At 39.4% G+C, this 21785-nt stretch overlaps 1 protein-coding gene across 6 annotated transcripts in view; it reads right to left on the minus strand.

The window, feature by feature from the left end:
* Positions 1–21785, minus strand: part of DIP2C (disco interacting protein 2 homolog C) — a 311434-nt gene that overhangs the window by 19410 nt on the left and 270239 nt on the right. For 4 of the 6 annotated variants that reach the window (XM_068673474.1, XM_068673473.1, XM_068673476.1 and 1 more), the window contains 4 exons: positions 21071–21239; positions 19953–20123; positions 13003–13032; positions 11248–11309 (listed from right to left, as the gene is read on the minus strand). In XM_068673474.1, the coding sequence (XP_068529575.1) occupies positions 11248–11309; positions 13003–13032; positions 19953–20123; positions 21071–21239 (432 nt within the window). The remainder of the gene's footprint in view (positions 1–11247; positions 11310–13002; positions 13033–19952; positions 20124–21070; positions 21240–21785) is intronic. The other 2 variants (XM_068673477.1, XM_068673475.1) reach the window with 1 other exon arrangement.

A 21785-nucleotide genomic window follows, 5' to 3' on the forward strand; every position in this document is an offset into this window, starting at 1 on the left:
TATTGCTAATTGTTTTTATGGCACTTTTCATAATCACAGTTGTGAGCTGATGACTCTGTTTGATACAAAGCGCTTTTCCTATTTTGTAATCTTTTGTCTTCCCAGTTCTAACTGGGAAACAGAGACCCCACACATAGGGAAAACTTTAATTCTAACACATTTGTGACCTTAAAATTTTTTCATGGAATAGAATTACCCTATTTATTGTTAACAAACGATGGAAATGATTTTATCTTCCCCCATGCAATGTTATATCCTTCATTTACACAGCATTTTGAAAAGTGAAATTTCTGAAATCAAGTCCTCCCTGATAAGGCTCCTTATCTTGCTACAAGCTTCAGGATTCACACCACCAGCTGACTCAGGGAGCGGGCACCCTGCATTTTTGGGGAAGAATGTGCAAGAAGTTCCCTCTCCTTACCTACTACCAGAGACATTTCCAGTGCAAGATGTTCAACATGTGGAGACACTTCTTTAGTGGAATTAAAACCACAGATGAACAGTCTGAAGAAAAGGCAGTAGTGCAATGTGCTGCAGTGCCACGTGCACCTGAAGTCACTGGAGAGGGACCACCCTTCTCACAGGAGGCTCACTGGGAACCCTGGCTGGGCTGCACAAGACTCTTCACATAAATAAGCTCATCATCTGCAAACAGATGCTTCTAGGATATAAAATCTTCAGGAGGATATGTGAGACTTGAAGCAGTATATTAAGAGCTATTGAATACAGCCATTTGTAAGGATATTGCATCTCTAACAAAGTTAGGGAGGGATCATTATATAAATATAGGATGCTTTTACTGTTTTTCTGAGCTCTCCTTCCCACACCCGAGTCATTCAGCATTCATACAGCCACAGACTGCTGACAACAGGAGCCAAAGGAGTGCCTGAGGCTAGTAAAGCTGGAGTGGGTCACAAAGGTGACAGAGCCCAGTTCCCAGGGGTAACCACCAGCATGGCACCCACTGCTGAATTATTCATGGCAAATAGCTGTCAGTGCGTGGGAGAGCAAAAGCCCTGTCTGTCCTCCTGCAAAGGCTGGCAAGAGAAGGAGAGAAAGAAAACATGGATGGAAAGCACTTAGGGAGCTACGTCTCTTACGTACATCTCTCATATACATCTCTTATAGCATACTGCAGCTAGGTCTGCAGAATTTAAAAGGCTTGCTACAAATTTTCCATATATTCATTAAGCATTTTTCCCTCCAAAGCAGTTGTTTCTGTTGTGAAATGCACTCTAAGGCTGCAGTATGGGAAAGCAGCACTTTTTCTTCTACTGCCGAAGCAGTAAATGTACTCTAGGTCAATGACTTTTTAATGAATCAGTGTTTAGTGGTCCATTAGATCATGGAATCACAGAATGGCTGAGGTTGGAAGGGACCTCTGAAGATCATCTAGTCCATCCCTCCTGCTGAGCAGGATCAGCTAGAGCATTGTGCAGGATGGCATCCAGGTGGGTTTGGAATATCTCCAGAGGAGACTCCACAGCCCCTCTGGGCAACCTGTGCCAGTGCTCTGTCATCCTCACAGTAAAGAAGTGTCCCCCCATATTCAGCCAGAACTTTCTGTATATCCCACAATGAAGAAAACAAAGCAAAATATGCTTCAGAATACACTATCTGTAAAAATCAAATACAAAGTACATGCTATCTTTAAAAAAAGTAGAAGAATGAAAATGCCATTTTTTGGGAAGACTTTCCTGTATGTGTATGGCTAGACTCACAGCAAACTCCAAGAGGAAGAAAGAAAGAAGTATGGCTTTTAGGAAAGGAAGTGGAAGAATTTTTAACAAATACTTCTCAGAAAGGTAACCTGCCACCTTGTTTTATCAATTCCCAGCCTCCAAGACTGAAACAGACCTGGAACACCAACAGGTGTCTTGGTACACATTACAGTATTCTCCAGCCCCTCCATGGAAATATAACTGGAATTTCTCCATTTATCGTTAAGGTATTCTATGCCGCATCTTCTTTCAAAATTCACCAGTAGAGCCAAACCTTATTGTCCTATTCCACTAAAAAGCTAATATTCTGTTCCCTTGAAAAAGACATGATGAAATTAAAAATAGACTCAAGGGAGCAAATACCTCAAGGGCCTGTCCTTAGGGAGCACAGAAATTTCTTTGTAGGACTCCCATCTAGTTGAGCCTCATAACTCAGCCTGACTGGGACAAGGAGGGTGGCTCCCATCTGAAAGTTAATGGCTGTTTGTCCCTTTCTCCCACCCTGCAACTGAAGATGATTTATGCCTGGGACCGAGACATCTTTCAAAGCTCTTAAAAGAGGTATATTTACAATTTTTGTTATAACTCTGGATCCTCTTTTATAAATAGTGCAATCCCTTAGACAATGTTCTAGACAGTTCATTAGCTGATTTCCAAATCACCGCCCAGTCGGCCACACAGAGGCTGAGCAAGGCTCTTGGTTCATCCCTTGGTGCAGGCAGCAACTGCAAGAGAGGACCTTTCCTCCAAGTCAGGCACACCAGGACTTTTCCTCTAAGTCAGAAGTTGAAGTTTTGCTATTAAACACATCATCCAGAATGAGCTTTTCTTTCTGGGAGACTTGTTTCCCAGAGATCAGAAAGAGTGCCAACAAGATTTTTGAGACAGAAACAAAATATAATGCCACTAAAAAGCCAAGGCTGGATTTTCTCCTGAGCAAATACGTGAAGAACAAGGAAGGTTTTGCCAGTACCATGACAGACAGCTTAAACTCTCTAATGAAATTCTACAAGTTAGTGGGCAAAATGCCTAAAAGCCATACACTTCTACAAAGAATCCTCAAAATCAAACTGCATCACAGCTTAGCCTACTTAAAACTTGGAGGGTCTTAAGCTTTATTTTAAAGACCTCAGCCCTTCCTCCTTTAAAATGGAGAGCTAATTCTACTGACTTTACAGGGGTAAAGGCTTTTCATTTCTCTATGACAATCTGTTTCTGTGATAATAGGAAGAAAAAAGAGAAAACAAAACAGCTACAGGAACAGAGGATCTTAAAAAAAAGCATAGGTAATGCGTGACACTTTAATTTTGGAATTAAAGTTACCTGTACCAGAAGATCCCTGAAGCTCAGGATGACTGGAATGGCACTGCTGGAGGTGGCACTTGACACGACACAATTCGTAAAAGTGCTTATTGCTTAAAAGTACTGATGCTTTTCTGAGGCCAGTGATTTGCCAGGTTGGTGTTTTGAACAGTTCCCCAGGTATCTAGCACTTCAAACCTCAACACACTCTACACACGGAACCTACTGAATCACAGTGTAAGGCAAAGGTGGTGAAGTGTCAAAAGGGACAGCAATAGATCCATATTACCCCTTCAGATCTCACACAGAGTCAATAATTGAGGACTGAGATTTTCTGTAACCTGCAAATGGATTCTGTGCACGGTAACCCATTACAGGAGCTGGGAAAGGCACTGCTCCCCAGAGCATCAGGGAACAATTTTCCAGGTTTCTTTTCTGTAGCCATTGGTAGATTGCTTTCAAGTATGATTAATCAATTAATGCTTCACAAAGGTAACTATTTTATTGTCACTTGCCATTAGCATGTCCCTTTCTGACATGTTTCCCCCCAGTCTCTTTTCTCTACTACGTGACCATAAAATGGTTCTCCTCCATGCTGTGACTGTGCTACACAGCACGGCTGTGGCTGTAGCTCAGATAATTTAGCTAAGTAGCTCTTTTGTCTGGTAACCCTATAATAAGAGTATTTTTCAAGGTAGATGGAAAAGAAGTGCTTGAGAATTAGAAAAAAGCTCCCGTGGTTTTGTTGCTTGGTATTACTCAAAACAATGTATACACAACACGAAAGTTTCAATAAAATAGAGTGCAGAATGATAAACAATTGACAGGCAGGATAAAAGGCTATTTTTCTTTTCCTGCATGAAGTCTGAACTGCTGGAATACATTAAAATGAAGCCAAAGCCTTAACTGATTTCCTTTGACAGAGCCTGTATTTGAGACTGGGCTCAGTGTATAAGCAATCTATAATAATAAATCCTGTAATAAGTAACTGTTTTCACATATCTTTGAAACACTACCACTGTTCTTTTATTTTCTTGGGGAATGAGACTCAGAATTTCCATCCTCAGAAATCACCATTCTCAGGGGAACAATGTCTCCCAGCAAAGCTGACAGAAGTTCAGAGCTCTTTGAACACCCCAGAAGACCACAATGAAAAATCAGATTTAGCACAGCATATAAATACATTCCTAAGACATCAAGTCTGCTAATAACTTAAGTAATACAGGGAGCAGTTATTTTTAATTTTGGAAAGATTCACTAATTTACATAATTCCCAAAAGATGACTATGACCCCATACGAAGACAAGACACCTATTTTTACAGACCTACTAACTGCTTGTTTAACAAATACAGTGGGAAATCAGACTAAACCAGTTTGTTTTAATGATGGAATGGGACATATTTCAGTGAAAGGTTTTGGATGCCACATGCCACATCATGAATACCTGCCAGAATAAAAAATGAGTAACTTGAACCAACATACATCCCACTGCCTCTACCTGGCCACATCCCACAGCTGGAGTTGGCTCCCTGTTTGGCGCCAGCTGTCTCACTGGGTCTGTGACCATGAAACCATCCAAGCAGCTCACCATTACATGCAGCTCAAAGGGAAATGGAGTAAACCACAAAAGGGTTTAATAATTCAATTCTTCTTACTGCACTGAAAAGAAACAGCCAGACTAAACTTGATGAAATTAGAATAACTCAAATGATAATTTAATGCGACTATTGCTTCACTAAAATTTAAAGTGGAATTTAAAGACAGGATCAGAATATGAGTGGTAAGGATGCCTGCATTTATGAAAATAGAATCAAAAAAAAATAGAAAAAAAGAATACTGTTTATTAGCACTGACAAAGTCTTCGTTCTCGCTCATTTTTGGTACAAAATGTGGCTATAGTCCAATAATCAGCCTAAATGCAACTTGTAGCCAAAGTAAGAGAAAGCTGTCCAAGTGCATGTTAAATTTTAATACTGAAATCATTATAAATACATACACAACTTGATCAGTGGCTCTCTCCCCACTAGAAGTCTCTGATGGACCTCCAGTGAAGAGTGGACCTCTGTGAGCTCTGATGGACCTCCAGCTCACAAATTGTCACTATTAGCTACTGAACAAGGAGACTGGGGATATTTTTGCCTGATTTTGGGGGTAGTCACAGACTGAACTGAATTTGTTTGCTTTTTCCTTTTTATTCTTTTAAAACAAACTCTGATATCAATGTAGGTCCTTCCTGTTCTTCACTTTGGGCAGGACAATGATTTTCATAATTTTGTTTTCTGTGTTGATAAGGTTTTGCTACAGGAAACAATATCAGGATGCAAAGGGATCTTTATCTTTACAGTGGCTGCAGGAAATTTCAGTTTTAGATCAACAGTCTCCTTCAGGCATAGAATCATAGAATCATAGAATATCCTGAGTTGGAAGGGACCCTTAAGGATCATCAAGTCCAACTCTTGACACCGCACAGGTCTACCCAAGTTCAGACCATGTGACTAAGTGCACAGTCCAATCTCTTCTTAAATTCAGTCAGGCTCGGTGCAGTGACCACTTCCCTGGGGAGCCTGTTCCAGTGTGCAACCACTCTCTCTGTGAAGAACCCCTTCCTGATGTCCAGCCTAAACTTCCCCTGCCTCAGCTTAACTCCATTCCCGCGGGTCCTGTCGCTGGTGTTAATGGAGAAAAGGTCTCCTGCCTCTCGACACCCCCTTACGAGGAAGTTGTAGACTGCGATGAGGTCTCCCCTCAGCCTCCTCTTCTCCAGGCTGAACAGGCCCAGTGCCCTCAGCCGTTCCTCGTACGTCTTCCCCTCCAGGCCTTTCACCATCTTCGTAGCCCTCCTCTGGACACTCTCCAACAGTTTCATGTCCTTTTTATACTGTGGTGCCCAGAACTGCACACAGTACTCGAGGTGAGGCCGCACCAGCGCAGAGTAGAGCGGGACAATCACCTCCCTTGACCTATTAGCGATGCCGTGCTTGATGCACCCCAGGACACGGTTGGCCCTCCTGGCTGCCAGGGCACACTGCCGGCTCATATTCAACTTGTTGTCTACCACGACCCCCAGATCCCTCTCTTCTAGGCTGCTCTCCAGCGTCTCATCGCCCAGTCTGTACGTGCAGCCAGGGTTTCCCCGTCCCAGGTGCAGGACCCGGCACTTGCTCTTATTGAACTTCATGCAGTTGGCGATCGCCCAGCTCTCCAACCTATCCAGATCCTTCTGCAAGGCCTTTCCACCCTCAACAGAGTCCACAACTCCTCCAAGTTTGGTGTCATCAGCAAACTTGCTCAAAATGCCTTCTATTCCTACATCCAGATCGTTTATAAAAATATTGAAAAGTACCGGCCCTAAAATGGAGCCTTGAGGGACCCCACTAGTGACCGCCCGCCAGCCTGACGCAGCCCCATTCACCATAACCCTTTGGGCCCTGCCCGTTAGCCAATTGCTCACCCATCGTATGATGTTTTTATTTAGCTGTATGGCGGACATTTTGTCCAGTAGGATCCTATGGGAAACCGTGTCAAAAGCCTTGCTGAAGTCCAAAAAAATCACATCAGCTGGTTTCCCTTGGTCCACCATACGGGTGATCTTATCATAAAAGGAAATCAGGTTAGTTAGGCAGGACCTACCCTTCACAAACCCATGCTGGCTGGGACCAATGACTGCTTTGTCCCCCAGGTGCGCCTCAATACGTTCGAGAACCATCTTCTCCATGATTTTACCAGGCACTGATGTGAGACTGACAGGCCTGTAATTGCTAGGGTCTTCTTTCTGACCCTTCTTGAAAATCGGCACAACATTTGCCAGCTTCCAGTCATTGGATCATCATTGGATGATCCTTCAGCCCACTAATTTATGAGGAAATCTTCTATACTACATTTTAAATACAGAAATGCAGGAAAAAAAATGATTTTACTATATTAAAATTTGGGAAAAAAATTCAAAGCAGTCAAAATATCTCATTTCAACATTTTTCATGACGCTTCACTTCTTATTCACACCAACTCAGTTTCAAATTTAAGGCCATTCCAAAATTTAAACTAGCAGGCTAAATCAGTTACATTTTGAAAACAGTTTTGAATGATTTAATTGTAAGTATCTTTTAGAATATATGCAACTATACTGAAACTTTTGAAAATCTAGCCTGACGTCCTGAAGAGCATTTAAAAAAATAGTTTTTCCCTGTCTATGTGAAAGGAAGATTTATTTTGGAGCACACATGAGGTCTAGTCTCAGTTTGATGAAGTGGCCATTTTTTCCAATTAAATTATTTTTCTACTAGGATATGACCTGCTGTTAAATTGGTTATGTTGTACATTTTTAACCTTACACACATGTGGATATTATTTTAAAGCATCCTTGATAAAATGCTTGGGCTTGAAATGTCCATCTTTAGTGCCATAAAAGCATGGAAATGTTAAAAACTGTACATCTTTCAAGTATGTGGTATTCTGGTACAATGAGAAAGGAATCTGTCTCTTCTTCCAAGCACTTCTCAGCTTTTAGCATATTTAGGTATCTTGTGTTTAACCACCTGAAAAGCTTTCTGAGGAGAACACGACTGGTCCAAAATGATGATGGAGGGATCTGAAAACCAGGGGAGTTCAGACAAATGTGAAAAGAATATATTTGTTCTATTTATTTATATTTTTAAATATAAAGTTATTTTCCCAGAAGCACTGGCAGAGAACTGCAGTCAGTGGCATGACAGGGTGCTGATAACTGGAGTTTTGTTGCATGCACATGGCCATGTTTACATGACCTGGGCTGCACAGTGAGCAAGCTACTGGGCCAGCGCAGCCTGCCAAGAGGCCAGCTCATGCACAGGGAAGCATTAATCCACCTACATGTATTTTACTTTTTGGAGTTAACCTCTCCAGTAGTGCAAAGACATATAAGTCACCTGCTGCTAATTTGGGGGTCTTTTCTTGTGTTGTTGTTTCGTTTGTTTTTAATTATTATTGTTACTGTTATTATTTTTGTGTTAAGCGGCATAGGTGGGACAAGTCTGTCTTTACTTCTCACTTTTTCTAGTACCACAACTGATGCCTGCTAATGACTGAGTGGTTGCACCCCTTGGCATCAGCTTCCTGAATCTCCGTGTAAGCCCAGTCTCTTCCCTGATCTGGCAGTACTATGGCTGGAGCTCTAGGAACCCAGCAGCTAAACTTGTGGGCTAAAACAGACACACAGGCAGATTCAAAAGGTGTTTGAGAACCTCTAAACTAGCCCAAGAAATAAACCATCAGAATCCAGTGCAAACTGGGAGGAAATGTCTAGTCTGATCGACCAAGCAGCTCTAGATCTCTGTCCAGATTGTACATGGCACAGCTGTTTTGATCTAAACTGTTATCAAACAATGATATTTTGATAAGCTGTCAAAGCTACTTTTGGAGTAACTAGAAAGCATTATTATGCCAAGAAAAAAAAAAAAAAAGAAGAAAAAAAAAGAATGATGTTCAGTCTTTTTCAAATTCTGGAGAATATCCTACAAAATATAAAATAGAAAAAAATCCCTCACATTAAGTGTACAGTGTAGTTTTTCCATATTGTTGGGAGACTGGCTGACCTGCAAAGACGCAGTTGGTTGTTACTGTACGCTCTCACAGCTACATGAAGCAATCTTTCAGTTGCTGCTAAGCGATAGTGACATTCGGTTCCACTAAAATGGTTAAAAACAGCAAGTGTGAAGAGACTGTGCCAAATAAAGTTGTTTTGTCTCCTAATTTATGACCCATGGATCTAATTCTAAATTCCACAGGATTGAGTAAATGAGGCACAGCTTTAATCCATCAAATTAAAATCTACATTACCACAATGTGAGAAGGCAACTCCAAAGTTCATCTTTCATGTTCTGTAGATCTAGTCACTAAATATAAATTAACACACTGCAAAGTCTGGTCTTGATAATGATGCCTACTTCTCAATGACATGGTAAGGCAAGGAAATAGTATACCCATGCCACATACAGCTTTATGAAGCACAATCTTATTTTCCTTATATAAAGATTTACAAATGTATTTTTATTATTTATAATTATTATTATAAAACTGTAAATATTCATTTATTTTTACAAATATATGCTTCTATATATTTTCCTTCCAGTAAATATTACATAAATTTACTTCTCCTCTAAGAAAAATTAATTAAAATATATATATACATGTATTTGCTTTATTCTTTTCTGTCTATAGACACAACTTTAGCTCTCTCTCCTGCACTTGAATGATGCTTACAGATATACGCCTACATTGTGTCAACTTAACTTCAACCTTTTTAGAGCTATGAAGTTAGTTCAAACACTATGGGCAAATAAGTTTCACCTTAATGCTTCTATTAAAAGCATAAACATTTGGTTTAATTTAGTTAAGTTTTCTTCCTCATGAATACAGAAAGAATGGTACCTTAACTGCAATTCACCCCACGCTGATGCTTGCCTGAGCTGTCTGTGTTACACCAGTGTTGTGTGTCCTTTTTCACCGACTGCAGAAGGAGCCCAACAGACTGCTTTAGACTGGATGAGATTTATCCTGCTCAGTGTTTGTTCTGCTCTTAGAGAAAAAATTGCTCCACTCCTCACACCCTTCTTACAAAATAAATCATTCAGCTTCTCAAGTAAATCCCCTTTCTTTGGTGCACTGCAGAGATGATGGGCTGATGTAATGATAACGTCAGGACCTTTTTGTTCCCTGGGCTGAGTGTGAGCATGTCTACACAGTACCTTAGTTGCTGGGCCAGGTAGTTCAAGTTTCCTGAGGCCAGGTTATGCAGGCAGCTGTATCGCAAAGGACTGATCAAACCTGAGTATTACTGTTGGCAATATAGTGTGCAAAAGGAAGAGAGAAATGTTGAAAGTGTCAAGTATCTTACAGGTCCTTTCTTCCACCTGCCATGCTCCATGTTGTGTAAGAAGATGCCTATATTTGTATTTTACTTAACTATGCTATGTTCCCTTTATAGCTAGTGGAAAGAAGCACACAATTTTGAGTCCAATTAATATTTCCTTACACTGAAAACTTACAAGAGATCGGGTAAATCACATCCTAAAACTTCCCATTTGCCTCTTCACTAGGCAGGCGGCTCTGAGCTAGATGTCTCTGCACGTGTAGGACAAATCCCTGTCCCTCTTCAGCCCTGCACTGCGATAGAGAGGATATATATGAAAGACTTTCTGAGCAGGTCCAAACTATATATACCTAACAGACTGAAGGTCGTGCTCATTTTAGAATTTATGTGTTGTCCAGAAATATGAACCTGTTATGACTAGCATTTATGAAGTGCTGGGAAATGCAGGGGGTGATGTGGGCAGAGGCCAGTACTACCTTGATGTTGGTAGCCTGCAAGCTGACCCAGTCACTTTGATAGAGCTAAAGTCAATATTTGCCTAAGGTGAACACATTCTCTGCTGTTAAGCTTTTATGAAGGAGAGGGGAAAAAAAAGAGCAAAAAAGAATAAGAAGCCCCATTTAGATAATGATTTTTTATGGCACCAGGAGTGGTGAACACTGTCAACTAAATGTTCACCTCTTCCAGAGTTAACAGAAAACTTTCTGTTTTGTTAAAAGAAAATTTTACAAAGAGACTACCTGCTAGCTTTTTGACTACTGTATTGGAAAACTGAAACATGTGCATGGGTACTTTCTAAAATTACACATTAAATTACAAGTTTCCTTCCATCCAGAAGATTTCATTAACTCCTTACAAAAACTACATGTAAATTTTAGTTGTCACTTGTTGTATGAGTATTTAACATTAAATGTAAAACCAGAAAACATCCAATGACAAAGAATGTGGTTGCTCACAATGGCCGAAGTTGATAATCCTTCACAATCTTACAGCATTAAGAATTACAGCAAAATCTTCCCATCTTCTCCTTGCTGGCCTTGCCCAACAAGGAGAAACACCTCTGTGAAGCCAACAAGCTCAACAGGACTCTATTTCTTAGGGACTGGCTAGGCTGTCCCACCAGAAATAAGTGTCATGAAACCCTGAAAAGCTGGGAATCTTGTTAGTGAACAGACTTGCTATGCCTGATGCTTCAGCTTTATCAATGGTAACATTAATTAATTAACCAACTAATAGAAGTAACTACTTCTGCTTGCAGATAGGAGTTATCACAAATTATTTATGAGGATTAAAAAGGTTTTCAGGTTGAGGTGTGCTGACTTTTTTGCTAGAAATTCTTAAGCGTGTTTGATATAGAAGAAAAAGGTGGTTCCGACCTGTCATGCCTCAGTGCCCTCATATCAACATAGACTGTGGTTGGATCCGGTCCAGATGTTCCCTGTAAACAACAACATCAGCTAATCAGAACCTGAAGGCTGGGAGGAGAAAAGAGATTTACCCCCCAAATAACTGAACATTCATTTCACTGCTAATTATACTAATCAAACGACAAGTTATATTTAAGCTGTTCATCAAACAAAGCTCAGCTTTACAGAGTCAGCTTTACAGAGCACCTGAAAACATACCTACCGTCAGGCACGTGTTACCTCGTGGTTGGAAAACGCATCAAGCGGCCATACCATTTAACCAAACACATGTCAACAGAGGTTTTATTTGCTACAAAAGGCCAAGTATTCAGCATGTGGATACATACAAAAATGTTAAACACATTTTGCCATAGAAAGGAATGCAGAAACGGCAAGAGGAGACATAGTTTAATGGCAGAAGCACATGGTCAGGAATGTGAAGCATGGTTTACTGAGAATCTTCCACACATGCAACAGAGAATATATTTGAAGCTAAAGATATTAAAGGTAGCACGCATGACACGAACCAGTGTGGACTGAAGATCTATAAGCAATTATTCTGTTCCTTTTCGGTCTTCCACTGTATAATTTAAAGCCTCATTTTATGTCATAATATTTAGTTACTTGAACAATAGTAGGCTAATTCGAGTTTCCTTTTATGCAGAGATGATAGAGTCTTTTAGGCCTTTCCACCCACAGCTTTGCTGCAGACTTGTAACCTGCTATGATTTTCCCTTATCCAAGACTTCAAACTCATCACTACAGAACATCATTGGAATTTTCAGTGCTGTAGTCTAAGGCTCTTTTCTCTGCTGCATAGTTCATATTGCTGCTAAACAGAAAGCTAGAAGAAAAACACAACTTCATTTTTGAACACTGGAACTTTGGAAAACTTTTTTTTTTCTTCTTTTTTTTTCAACAGATAAATTCACCTAGCCTAGGTAGTGTACAAGTGCAGGAACTCCTTTATCAGTTATTTAGATCTGAAGTATTTAAAACAGCAGACAGCATCAATTCCCAGTGATTTCTGTCCTGTTTGGGATATATTAGAGTACAATTCTTCACATTAAGTATGTCTGGGGCTAAATTTTGTGTTTCTGCAATGCTGGCCAGTAGCTCCATGATTCATTTAGCACTAAAAAGTGTGACAGAATTCAATGAATACATAATTTTGTATCTAAAGGGGAAAAGAGCTACCAGTACTGATTGATACTTACTGTACAGACACTGATAGTGACCCACCACCAGAGGAGAAAAAGAGTAATAGAGCTGCACATGCATGTTAGCCTCTTTAGCTTGTTATACACAATACAAAATACAATATCCTCTCTAGCTATTAACGACACGATTTCAAGTCTACTAGTAAACTCAGCAGTGTAACAGACTAGTGCTGAGCGGAGAGCTTATTTCAAATATATGCAATGTTAAAAACAAAAAACGAGAAAAAAATTGTTTATTTTTAAAAAAATAAAACGAACTTGAATTGGATTATAAAATAATGAAAATCAAAGACAATCACTATGGTATTTGTTATTTTCAGTGTGAATGAAAGAGTTACAACAGACAACTAATATTTGATGAAACCTGCATCCAGATAAAGCTATAATGGACTTGTATATAATTTCATAGGATCTGAAAATCCCCAAATCTCCAGACTCAATTTCTAGTCTGTCCCACTGTTGGAAGCTGATAGGTGGGTATTGAGGGAACATGAAAATCCCCTACCTGCTCGGCCAGCTTCCCCAGCCTGTGAGGCTATAGCAGCAGGAATAGCAGGGATGAGGGAGAGAAGGAAAGAAGGTAACACAAGACGAAAATAATAGTAAAAAATGGGAATGAAGGGTGGGAGAAAAAAAAAAGAGGAGAATGCAAAAAGCAGGGAGTAAAATAAAAAGAAAAACAATGTCAAATACAGGAATCTTACAAATTAACCATTATACCATTAAAGGTTAAAAAAAGTAAAAAATGAGGTGTCAACATTTTAGTAGAGCAACAGAAGAGACAGCTGTAGACTGCTAACCTTGGACAAACAGACTTAAATGGTTTTAGGACACTACAGACAATGTTGTTAGTGGAAAACATGTGTCTAGCATACTGATTTTTTATTTTTTGGTGAATAAGTCAGTAAACATTATGGCCCTGCTATTTTAATGCACATCCATTGAGACAGGGGTTCCAAGTCTGCCATTTCACTACTAGAAGTTTGTAAGCGATGTCCTGTGGAAACCATAAGTAAGCTCTCTTCTGGGAAAAAAATAATTAGTATACAATGGAGAAAAGAGAATGATACTTACAACTTGTTTCATACAGATTAACCTGCTCCTAGAGTGAAATAAAATTAAGGCTTCTTGCACAATCTAATTACCATAAGACCATAACTAAATGGAGTAACTTCATAGTTCAGTAACTCTTCATTCTTAGCCCATTTTCTACTATAAACAATGTAATACTTATATAGAACAGTAAAATTAAACGCTAACAGAAACCCATCAGTTCTCCACCACGATCGATAATGCAGTGAAGAGACAAAACACAGTCATGACTAGTTCTAAGCTGCTACTGTCATGTTGAATTCCTAACCCCAGATGGTTGCTGCAGGATTTAACCCTACAACTTGTGAAAAGCAGCAGCTCTGAGAGCACTGCCGTTCCACATCCCTTTTGCCAAACTTCTGAATTCCAGCAAAGTTAAAAGCTACAGGAAGCTGCCACAGCAGCATATAAAAATAGGTAAATTTTGGATGTGGGGGAAGATGAAGCTTTTTAAGAAATAGGATGGATCTGCTTCTTACATTGCTACCCGAAAATAGAAATCTTACTAATAACCTAGGTTGAACACTGCAGTGTAACTGCAACAAAGCAGGGGAGTTGATGAAATTCATCAGTTATATAATTCATTGCTTGTGACTATACTGCAGGTCCAGAGAGGTCTTCAAGTGTCTGAGCCTCGTACTGATTTTATCTAAGGCACTAACAAACAGCAGTTGAGGTCTCAGCATTGTTTTAAAGAAGCAAGATCTTATCCAAGACCTGAGTGACTGACTCAATTTGTCTTTGCACATTTATTTTGTGAGATAGAGATGGAGCACATCTGTAACACTGGTAACAGGAAAACCACAACATAACCTCTGGTGTGTCTGATACTTAGTAAGGACAAGTGTTCAAAGAAACAAAATGGGCTAAAAGCATATTCTGCCTGAAAACTCATACATCATCAGTCACATCCTTTGGAATAAATAAATGTCTTGCCCACAGGATGCCACCAGGGAACCATGCGGGGCCGATGCAAATCTCTGCAACATGCCAGGTATTTATTCTCTGAGAAAACTTTGCAGGTCAAAACTGCACCAAGAACCACCATAACAATTAGGAGAGATGACACTGTGCCAGCACTCAGCCTGCACCTAATCTCCACTGCAGTTAAAGGCCCAGCTATGTGCTCTCCTCTCCTTTCCTCCCCAAAGTTAAAAACCATCTACCTGGCAAACAGAAGTCTGAAGAATTTAAAAATAACTGTTTTGTTTCATTTCATTTTGCTGTCTAGGGCTGTGGCTTCAATGTTTATACTTCTGAGTCTACTCCTGCTCCAGTGATGCTTTTTTGAGGTACACTTAACAGTTTCACATACGCAAGCACAGCAGCTGGAGCTGTGAAAAGAACTTCAGAGCATGACTCATGGTAAAGGTGGGAAAACAGAATCTGACGGAGCTCACCCGGAGCTGCAGCACAGTGCAAAATGTGAATCATACACAGGGAGTATGGTCGCCTGCTGCACTCTTCTCATAGCAAACTCTACTTTTAAAATGGGGGGGGTCCTCAAAGAAGTGCAATCTATCACTAAGGATAAGATAACATTATCTTTAACCCTTAAATTTACTGACAAAGTTCTCTTTGTTAGACTGTGACGGAGGGATTCATTTCATATAATTTCAATCGTTAGAGAAGCAAGTGTGCAGTATAAGGCAGGAAGTATCTCCAGATGGTGATGAATCCCAAGATGGGCACCTGAGATCAGATGAATGACACTGTCCTTGGAACCATTTCTTTATCTCTACTATTGATGGACAATAGATAACTAACTTAGTCCTAATGTCTAACTTCAATGTGAATTAAGTGAAGCCAGATGAATCCTGCTCCCTTGCTCTAGCTTGCACATTTTCAGGGATAACTAAGGAAAATGAATCAAAGTTTATCCTCAACTGAAATTACATAGCAGGTTGAATAAAATTCTACTATTCATTTTGAGTGTTTAAATGGAAATTAGCTAAAATCCTAGAAAACCATCTGTGCTGTTGTAAGAAAGGGGCTACTTTTCGTATCTATTTCTCTCTTTATCTCTTGAGAATGCAAAGATGCTAGCTAATGAGAATTAGAATATGCTGGATGCCATCTTTTCATCTCAGAAATAGCTGGACAATTATCGGTGACTGTACAGTCATAAAAGGTCAGATATTAATGGTATTTAAGTCCCTAAAGATGGAGAAAATTATTTGTTTTCAAAAGCATACCTCTAAAAATCTAGTCCAAAGAGATTACATCAAAAGACACATTTGCTCTAAATTTGAGAGGAAATGAATACAAATGACAGAACATTAGTCTGTCAGTGATCCTAATCCTGAAATTATGATTCATTTGGTAGGCTAAGACTCTTTTGTACCAAAGAGATTATCATAATGATTTCCTTTGCAAAGTAATCTTTAATAAAAGGTCAAATTCTGCTGTGAAGTTGTATACACATACACACAGACACATCTCTTCTTCAAACAGCGGTGGAAAACAGTGAAAGCTTTTTGAAAAATCAGTATATTTTCCCCTTGGAACACCTGAACCTTAATTTAACCAAAAAAAAAAAAAAAAATTTAAAAAGGTATCAAAAATCACATCCAGTTTGCATTAGAGGCAGTCCATGGAGAAGAAATCCTGGACAGGCTTTTTGCTGGTACGGGGCTGCAGCTGAACAGTGAGATGTGTTTAGAAAAGCGATAAGATAGATAAGATAGATCTAAGATTTAGAATGACACTAGAATAGTCTGGATCACAGTTGTTGCTGTGAAAGATGGTGTCCCAGGAAACACACGCTGACCTCACAGACTATGAAACTTGAAAGAAAAAATGGAAAGACAAATGCTATCGACTCAAACATGTTTAGAAGTATTTTTATGCGATGTGAAGCGTACAGAAATCGTGACCAATTTCTGGAACATACTGGAGACAATGTTAATTTAAGGAACGTAGTTGACCAAGGATTAAAATTCATTCTGCTCCTCAGCCCAGAAAACAGAATAACCCACAAGCTACTCTGGAGTATCACTAGCCATAATCTTCCAGAACATTTGGAAAGAGCACTCAGTCTAATTCAGCATTCAGTCTTTGGCAGTGCCTACTACCAGATGCTTCAAAGGATGCAATCCTGTATCTTTATATTCTCTGTCAAAATGACATGTTTTATGGTAATGCTCATGAGCATTATTACATCTGTAGTTATATTTCAACCCCCTGTAGAACTTGCCAAACTACTCCTGGCTTAAAATGCTTCAAAAAGCATTCTACTTGGAAGGGTAATGTTACCAAATATAGACTGTTCCAAAATGGCTTTTTTTTTTTAATTCTAGCCACACCATTCTTTAAATTATATATGGCTTTTAGTTTGTCCTGTGAATTGAAATGTAAAATCTTAGTACAAGTAAATGAAGCCTGGCACTAAGCTATATGATCAGCCAGGCTGTTAATCACCTCGCACCAGGATGTCATTGTGTGCTGTTCTTAAATTCAGAGCCAGTATTATCAATAGCATTCCTGCAGAGAGTTATCCAATTTTACAGTTTGTTCCAACATGCTCCTCCCACCCTCTTTTTTTATTGCTGAACATGACTTTATCTGGTATGGAACATCCCTTAGGAATGTCCTAGCTGTGTTCCCTCCCAGCTTCTTGCATATCCCCAGCCTTTTTGCTGGGTGGGAGAGGCAGAGTGAGAAACAGAGAAAGCCTGCCTGCTGCATGGCACTGTTCAGCAACAGTGAGACCACTGCTGTATTATCAGCACTGCATTAGTCACAAATCCAAAGGACTGTGCCAAAAGTGTTGCTATGAAGAATTTAATTCCATCCCATCACAGGCAGACCAGTACAATATTTTTTCCAGTGAGGCTTACTTGGATCCCTGGGCACTGAATCTGGGTTAGTGTCATTTGCGTGATTCTATGACTTGTCCTGAACAAATGATTTACCTCCTAGGTGAAGCAGCCACTACCTAACAGTCCAGACTCCTGCAAGTCTGAAAGGGAGACTTTCATTAGTGGCAAGCAAACTTCTGCCACTGATTTGTCCTTGTTATCTTCATTCTTGGTCCCTACATGAACCAGAAGCCAGTGGGAGGTCATGGTATTTTTCAGAAACAGCTCCAACTCAGCTGGCCAGGGAAGCTGGTGGACCCCATCCTGGTCTGTCAGAGAATTCAAAGCAGTTGGCCATGGATGCATGCCATCATTTCCCTCTTTCCCCTCCTTTGCTGGCACTTCAGAATGGCTAACAATACAGGAATGAATTAGAAAACTATTGTTACCAAGTAATTAGCCCATCTTTCTTCTCTGATCTCCCTTTATACTTGAGGGAAAATGAAAGTCAGCCACAGGTGTCCTTGCTGCCTGCAATACTCCTCCCAGTGAACTGTTTCAAGTTGCTTGGATTGCTGACTGGGAAAGCACACCAACCCACGCCTGCTAACTGGCCTAAACTGGTACCTTTCCGAATTATGTTGTTTCAGGTCAGAGTGCCTGAAGATTTCCTAGATGTTTTCTGAGTTGTCCTCTCTGCCTTGTCACCATATAGCAGTCTAGATTTGGAGAAAGAAACAGAGAGGCCTGTATCCTTGCAAAGAAACATCCAGTAGAAAAGAATTCAAAACTTGGGTCAGTGTTTTTTCTTCCAAACCCATGACAAAAACATGGGGAGCATGTTACTTGAGTCCACTGAAGTTTCTAAAAAGACCTAAAAGATGCATTTTTTTCTCAAGTCTATTTCTTATTAGGGAAAAGATGTTTAAAAGGATCCAAGTGCTGCTTTTGAGACAACAGGAGACTTCCTTGAATTTTTATTCCTGGAGAATATTTATGGCAGCAATTACAGAATGTCGAACCACAGAATTCTATGTCTGGGACACAGAATGACTTTTAACCCTGCTCGACTTTGCCTTGTCATCTGTTTGATAATAATAATTGAAGTTGCCCTGGGCCAAAGGGATATTGTGCTGAAAATCAGAGAGAAAGCAAGTAGTCGTGGAGCTGTGGGATACCTTCTGTATTCATTTTCTGATAGTGTGCTGAACAACAAGATGACTTTTAGCCAAGGCCTGATGAGAGCCATGATTCTTCAGTGATGTTGAACAGGGCAAGAGGTTAAGGCAGGCATAACACACGGACATATTTGTCTGTGCTAAACCCATCACCAGTATTAGCCACATTTTTTTGAATAAAATAAAAAAATCTTTACAGGGATGACAATCCAAATGCCTTATTTGTAGTGTCACTGAGAAGATCTGTTCTGGCTTCCACACCTAAGCAGTTATGTAGGTCACATGCATAAGAAATTCCTTAATGTAACCCAAATGGATATGGAACTTCCCAGACTATGCAGTTGCCAGTGCAGAAGATTATTTCTGCATGATTTTAAATGATTACTAAGTTGGAAATCATATATCTGAGTAGGACACCTGTGGCACTATTATAGGGATAGTATGTAAGGTTCTGATACCAGATTTAGAAGGACAGGAAGAGATCAGGAGTCATAAAAGTGAGAGACAAATCAGGAAAGAAGTCTTAAGAATCTTTATCTATTTATCAAAGACTAAGATTTGTATTATAATCATGAAAGAAATGAGATTCTTTATTCCAGATTAGAAAAACATACTAAAATAAAAAATGGCTGAGTCTAACACCACATGAATTTAAACTAGAAATAAGGCAGACATAATTAAAAATTGAACACCTTATAAAAAGGAAAGCTTACTTTCATCACTTGGAGTCCTGAAAGATAAAATGATATGCTATAATTCAGCCTAAAACTATTTGCTTGGTGTAGCTATCACTGGGTGAAAACCTAGAGGCTATTCAGATCAGATAGTTACAGTGCTCCATCTGTCCTTAAAATCACGATTCAATAAAGATTCCTGGAGGTTAAATCCCATATTATCCCTAGGTACTTTCTTCTGATTAGTGGATCAAAACAGAATGAAAGATGCTGCAAAATATTTTTTTATTGTAAGCAATAAATTGCATGCAGAAAAAAAATATATATATAGTTAATAGTAAGGACTGGAATTATTTTCTAAACAAAAGGAATCAATTTTGTACCATATTAAAAGTAAGCACTTGCAAACTGGATTTTACATTACATAACTAAATAATATTTTTGGAGTACAGAGTACACATTCTGCCACTACCATGCACTTTTCTGAATTACTGTATTCATGGGCAGGATAAATGCTATGAATGCAACATGAGAGGGATGAATAGTGTTCACTGACAAAGTAACAGAAGTTACCACCTGTATATGCAAGAAGAACATTATAAGTACTACATGCATTTTCTTAATACGCCTACAACAAAGCTGTCAAAGGGAATACAATGAATATTTCTTAGTGGAAACCATTTTAATTTGAGCCTAAGTTAAAACTCTTACCTGTAAACATATAGCCAGGTTAACTCTACAGCCAAGTGACGTGCTGACTGCCCGAGGATGGAGACCAAGGTCTTTAAATAATTTTGAAAACGACTGAGTAAGAGCTATCCGAGGTCGTTCTTCAGCCACTACTACACATGTCCGTACTCGTGAGAGGTCCAGTCCCCTTGCCTAAAAGGAAGATAAAATGTAACAAAGGCCACAAAAGGGCAGACTTAAAGAAAAAAGGTCAGTAGCATTTAACTGCAGGTATAATGATTCAAGATGGATAGAGGGTAAGGAGCCGGTCTAATTTCAATCTTTCCTGGAAGCCGGATGGCCAGATGACAGTCTAATAGCTGTAGACGAGCAGACATACTTGCTTGGCATTTCAGCAGGAGCATTTAGGAAGAGATGGGTATGCTCGTTCTGAAGGGAGGCAATGCTATTTAGCAGTATTAATTCTGAATGCCACTGAATAACAGCAAACAGGAAGCATTGACTAGCCTTGGAAAAACTGATTAGGAAATTATTAACTGAGGATGGTAAAGACTGGAGACATCATAAAATGTTAGTATCCCAAGATCTAATTTATTTCAGTAGCATACTGGAAATTCTAGATGATTTCAGAAATGTAACTGGCTACCTGGCTTTTAATTCTGAGCTAAATATATATATATATATACACCCTCCTTCCCCTACAATGAGGAAAATCCAGTTAAAGCAATATGGTACTAAGTATGTGATTCTTTAACTATATGGATCAAAACCAAACTAGTACCTCATATAATCATGGAATTTATAAAACATAATATACAAATGTATTTTGTATATTGGGTTTCTTGAACTACTACACCTCTGTTTTCCAACATATGCCTGCTAACACAGACTGCAACACAGATCAGAAAGCTTAGGTAAATAAAAGCTTTTCCTTGATGTTTAAAAGCCTTGTGATCTGAAACAGAATGATTGATATTAATATACAGCCTCTGGCAAGGAATAATATCAGTTCTGTGGAAGCTGCCCTTGCCCTCTGATGATTTTCTCCTCAATGCATATATTTAGCACAGCCACTCCGGGCAGAGAAGACCCAAACACTGTGCACATGGCAGATTATGCAGAAGGACTGAATTACTTACCTTCAGTGACTCTGTTTGTGAACCCAGTCCCTTAGTACAAAGTTCCATGACCGAATACGAACAAAAAGTGTCTCTCACTTTGTACTGACTCACAGCAAGAAGCCACAGAGCAGGATTGGTCTCCAGTTCTGAGGGAGGAATCAAAATTGACTGGTGTCCTGAATAAACGCTGTAAAGATACAAGATTTGTTAACACGTGCTAAATGCTTGTGCCTGCAGATGTTTACAAGCTATGTGGCACTAAAACATTAAGATTATCAAAATGCGCATTGATCCATGGCAATGTCTTACAGTTCTCTACAGGTCCAGTAGTTTAACTTCAAGGGCCAAATTCTGCCTTTTGCTGTACATTTGGAATCTATGAGGATACAAAGAGGAATGCAGGCAGAACATGCTCCTAAAAAGCTACATTACCCAAAGTGCCAATGTGCTTTGCTGTTAGAACTTGACTGAAGAGAGCAAAATAGCTAGGTTATTGATGGTGCTAATAAACACAATTATAGTATCAACAAAATTATGTGTTGCTGACAAATAATTAAGATTGAGTAATTACCATTTTAAGATACCTTGATTAAAAGAGTTCTTGATTACTTAACGTGGAAATAACCTCTCTCCTGCTGAGGCAAGCAAGCGGTTTGCAACCATTTTCAGGGATGTAAATCTGGTCCCACTTCAACAATACTTGGGGCTTTACATTTCTGATGTGAAAGTTTTA

The sequence above is a fragment of the Anas acuta genome, chromosome 2, assembly GCF_963932015.1.
Source record: "Anas acuta chromosome 2, bAnaAcu1.1, whole genome shotgun sequence".
NCBI classification, from domain to species: Eukaryota; Metazoa; Chordata; class Aves; order Anseriformes; family Anatidae; genus Anas; species Anas acuta.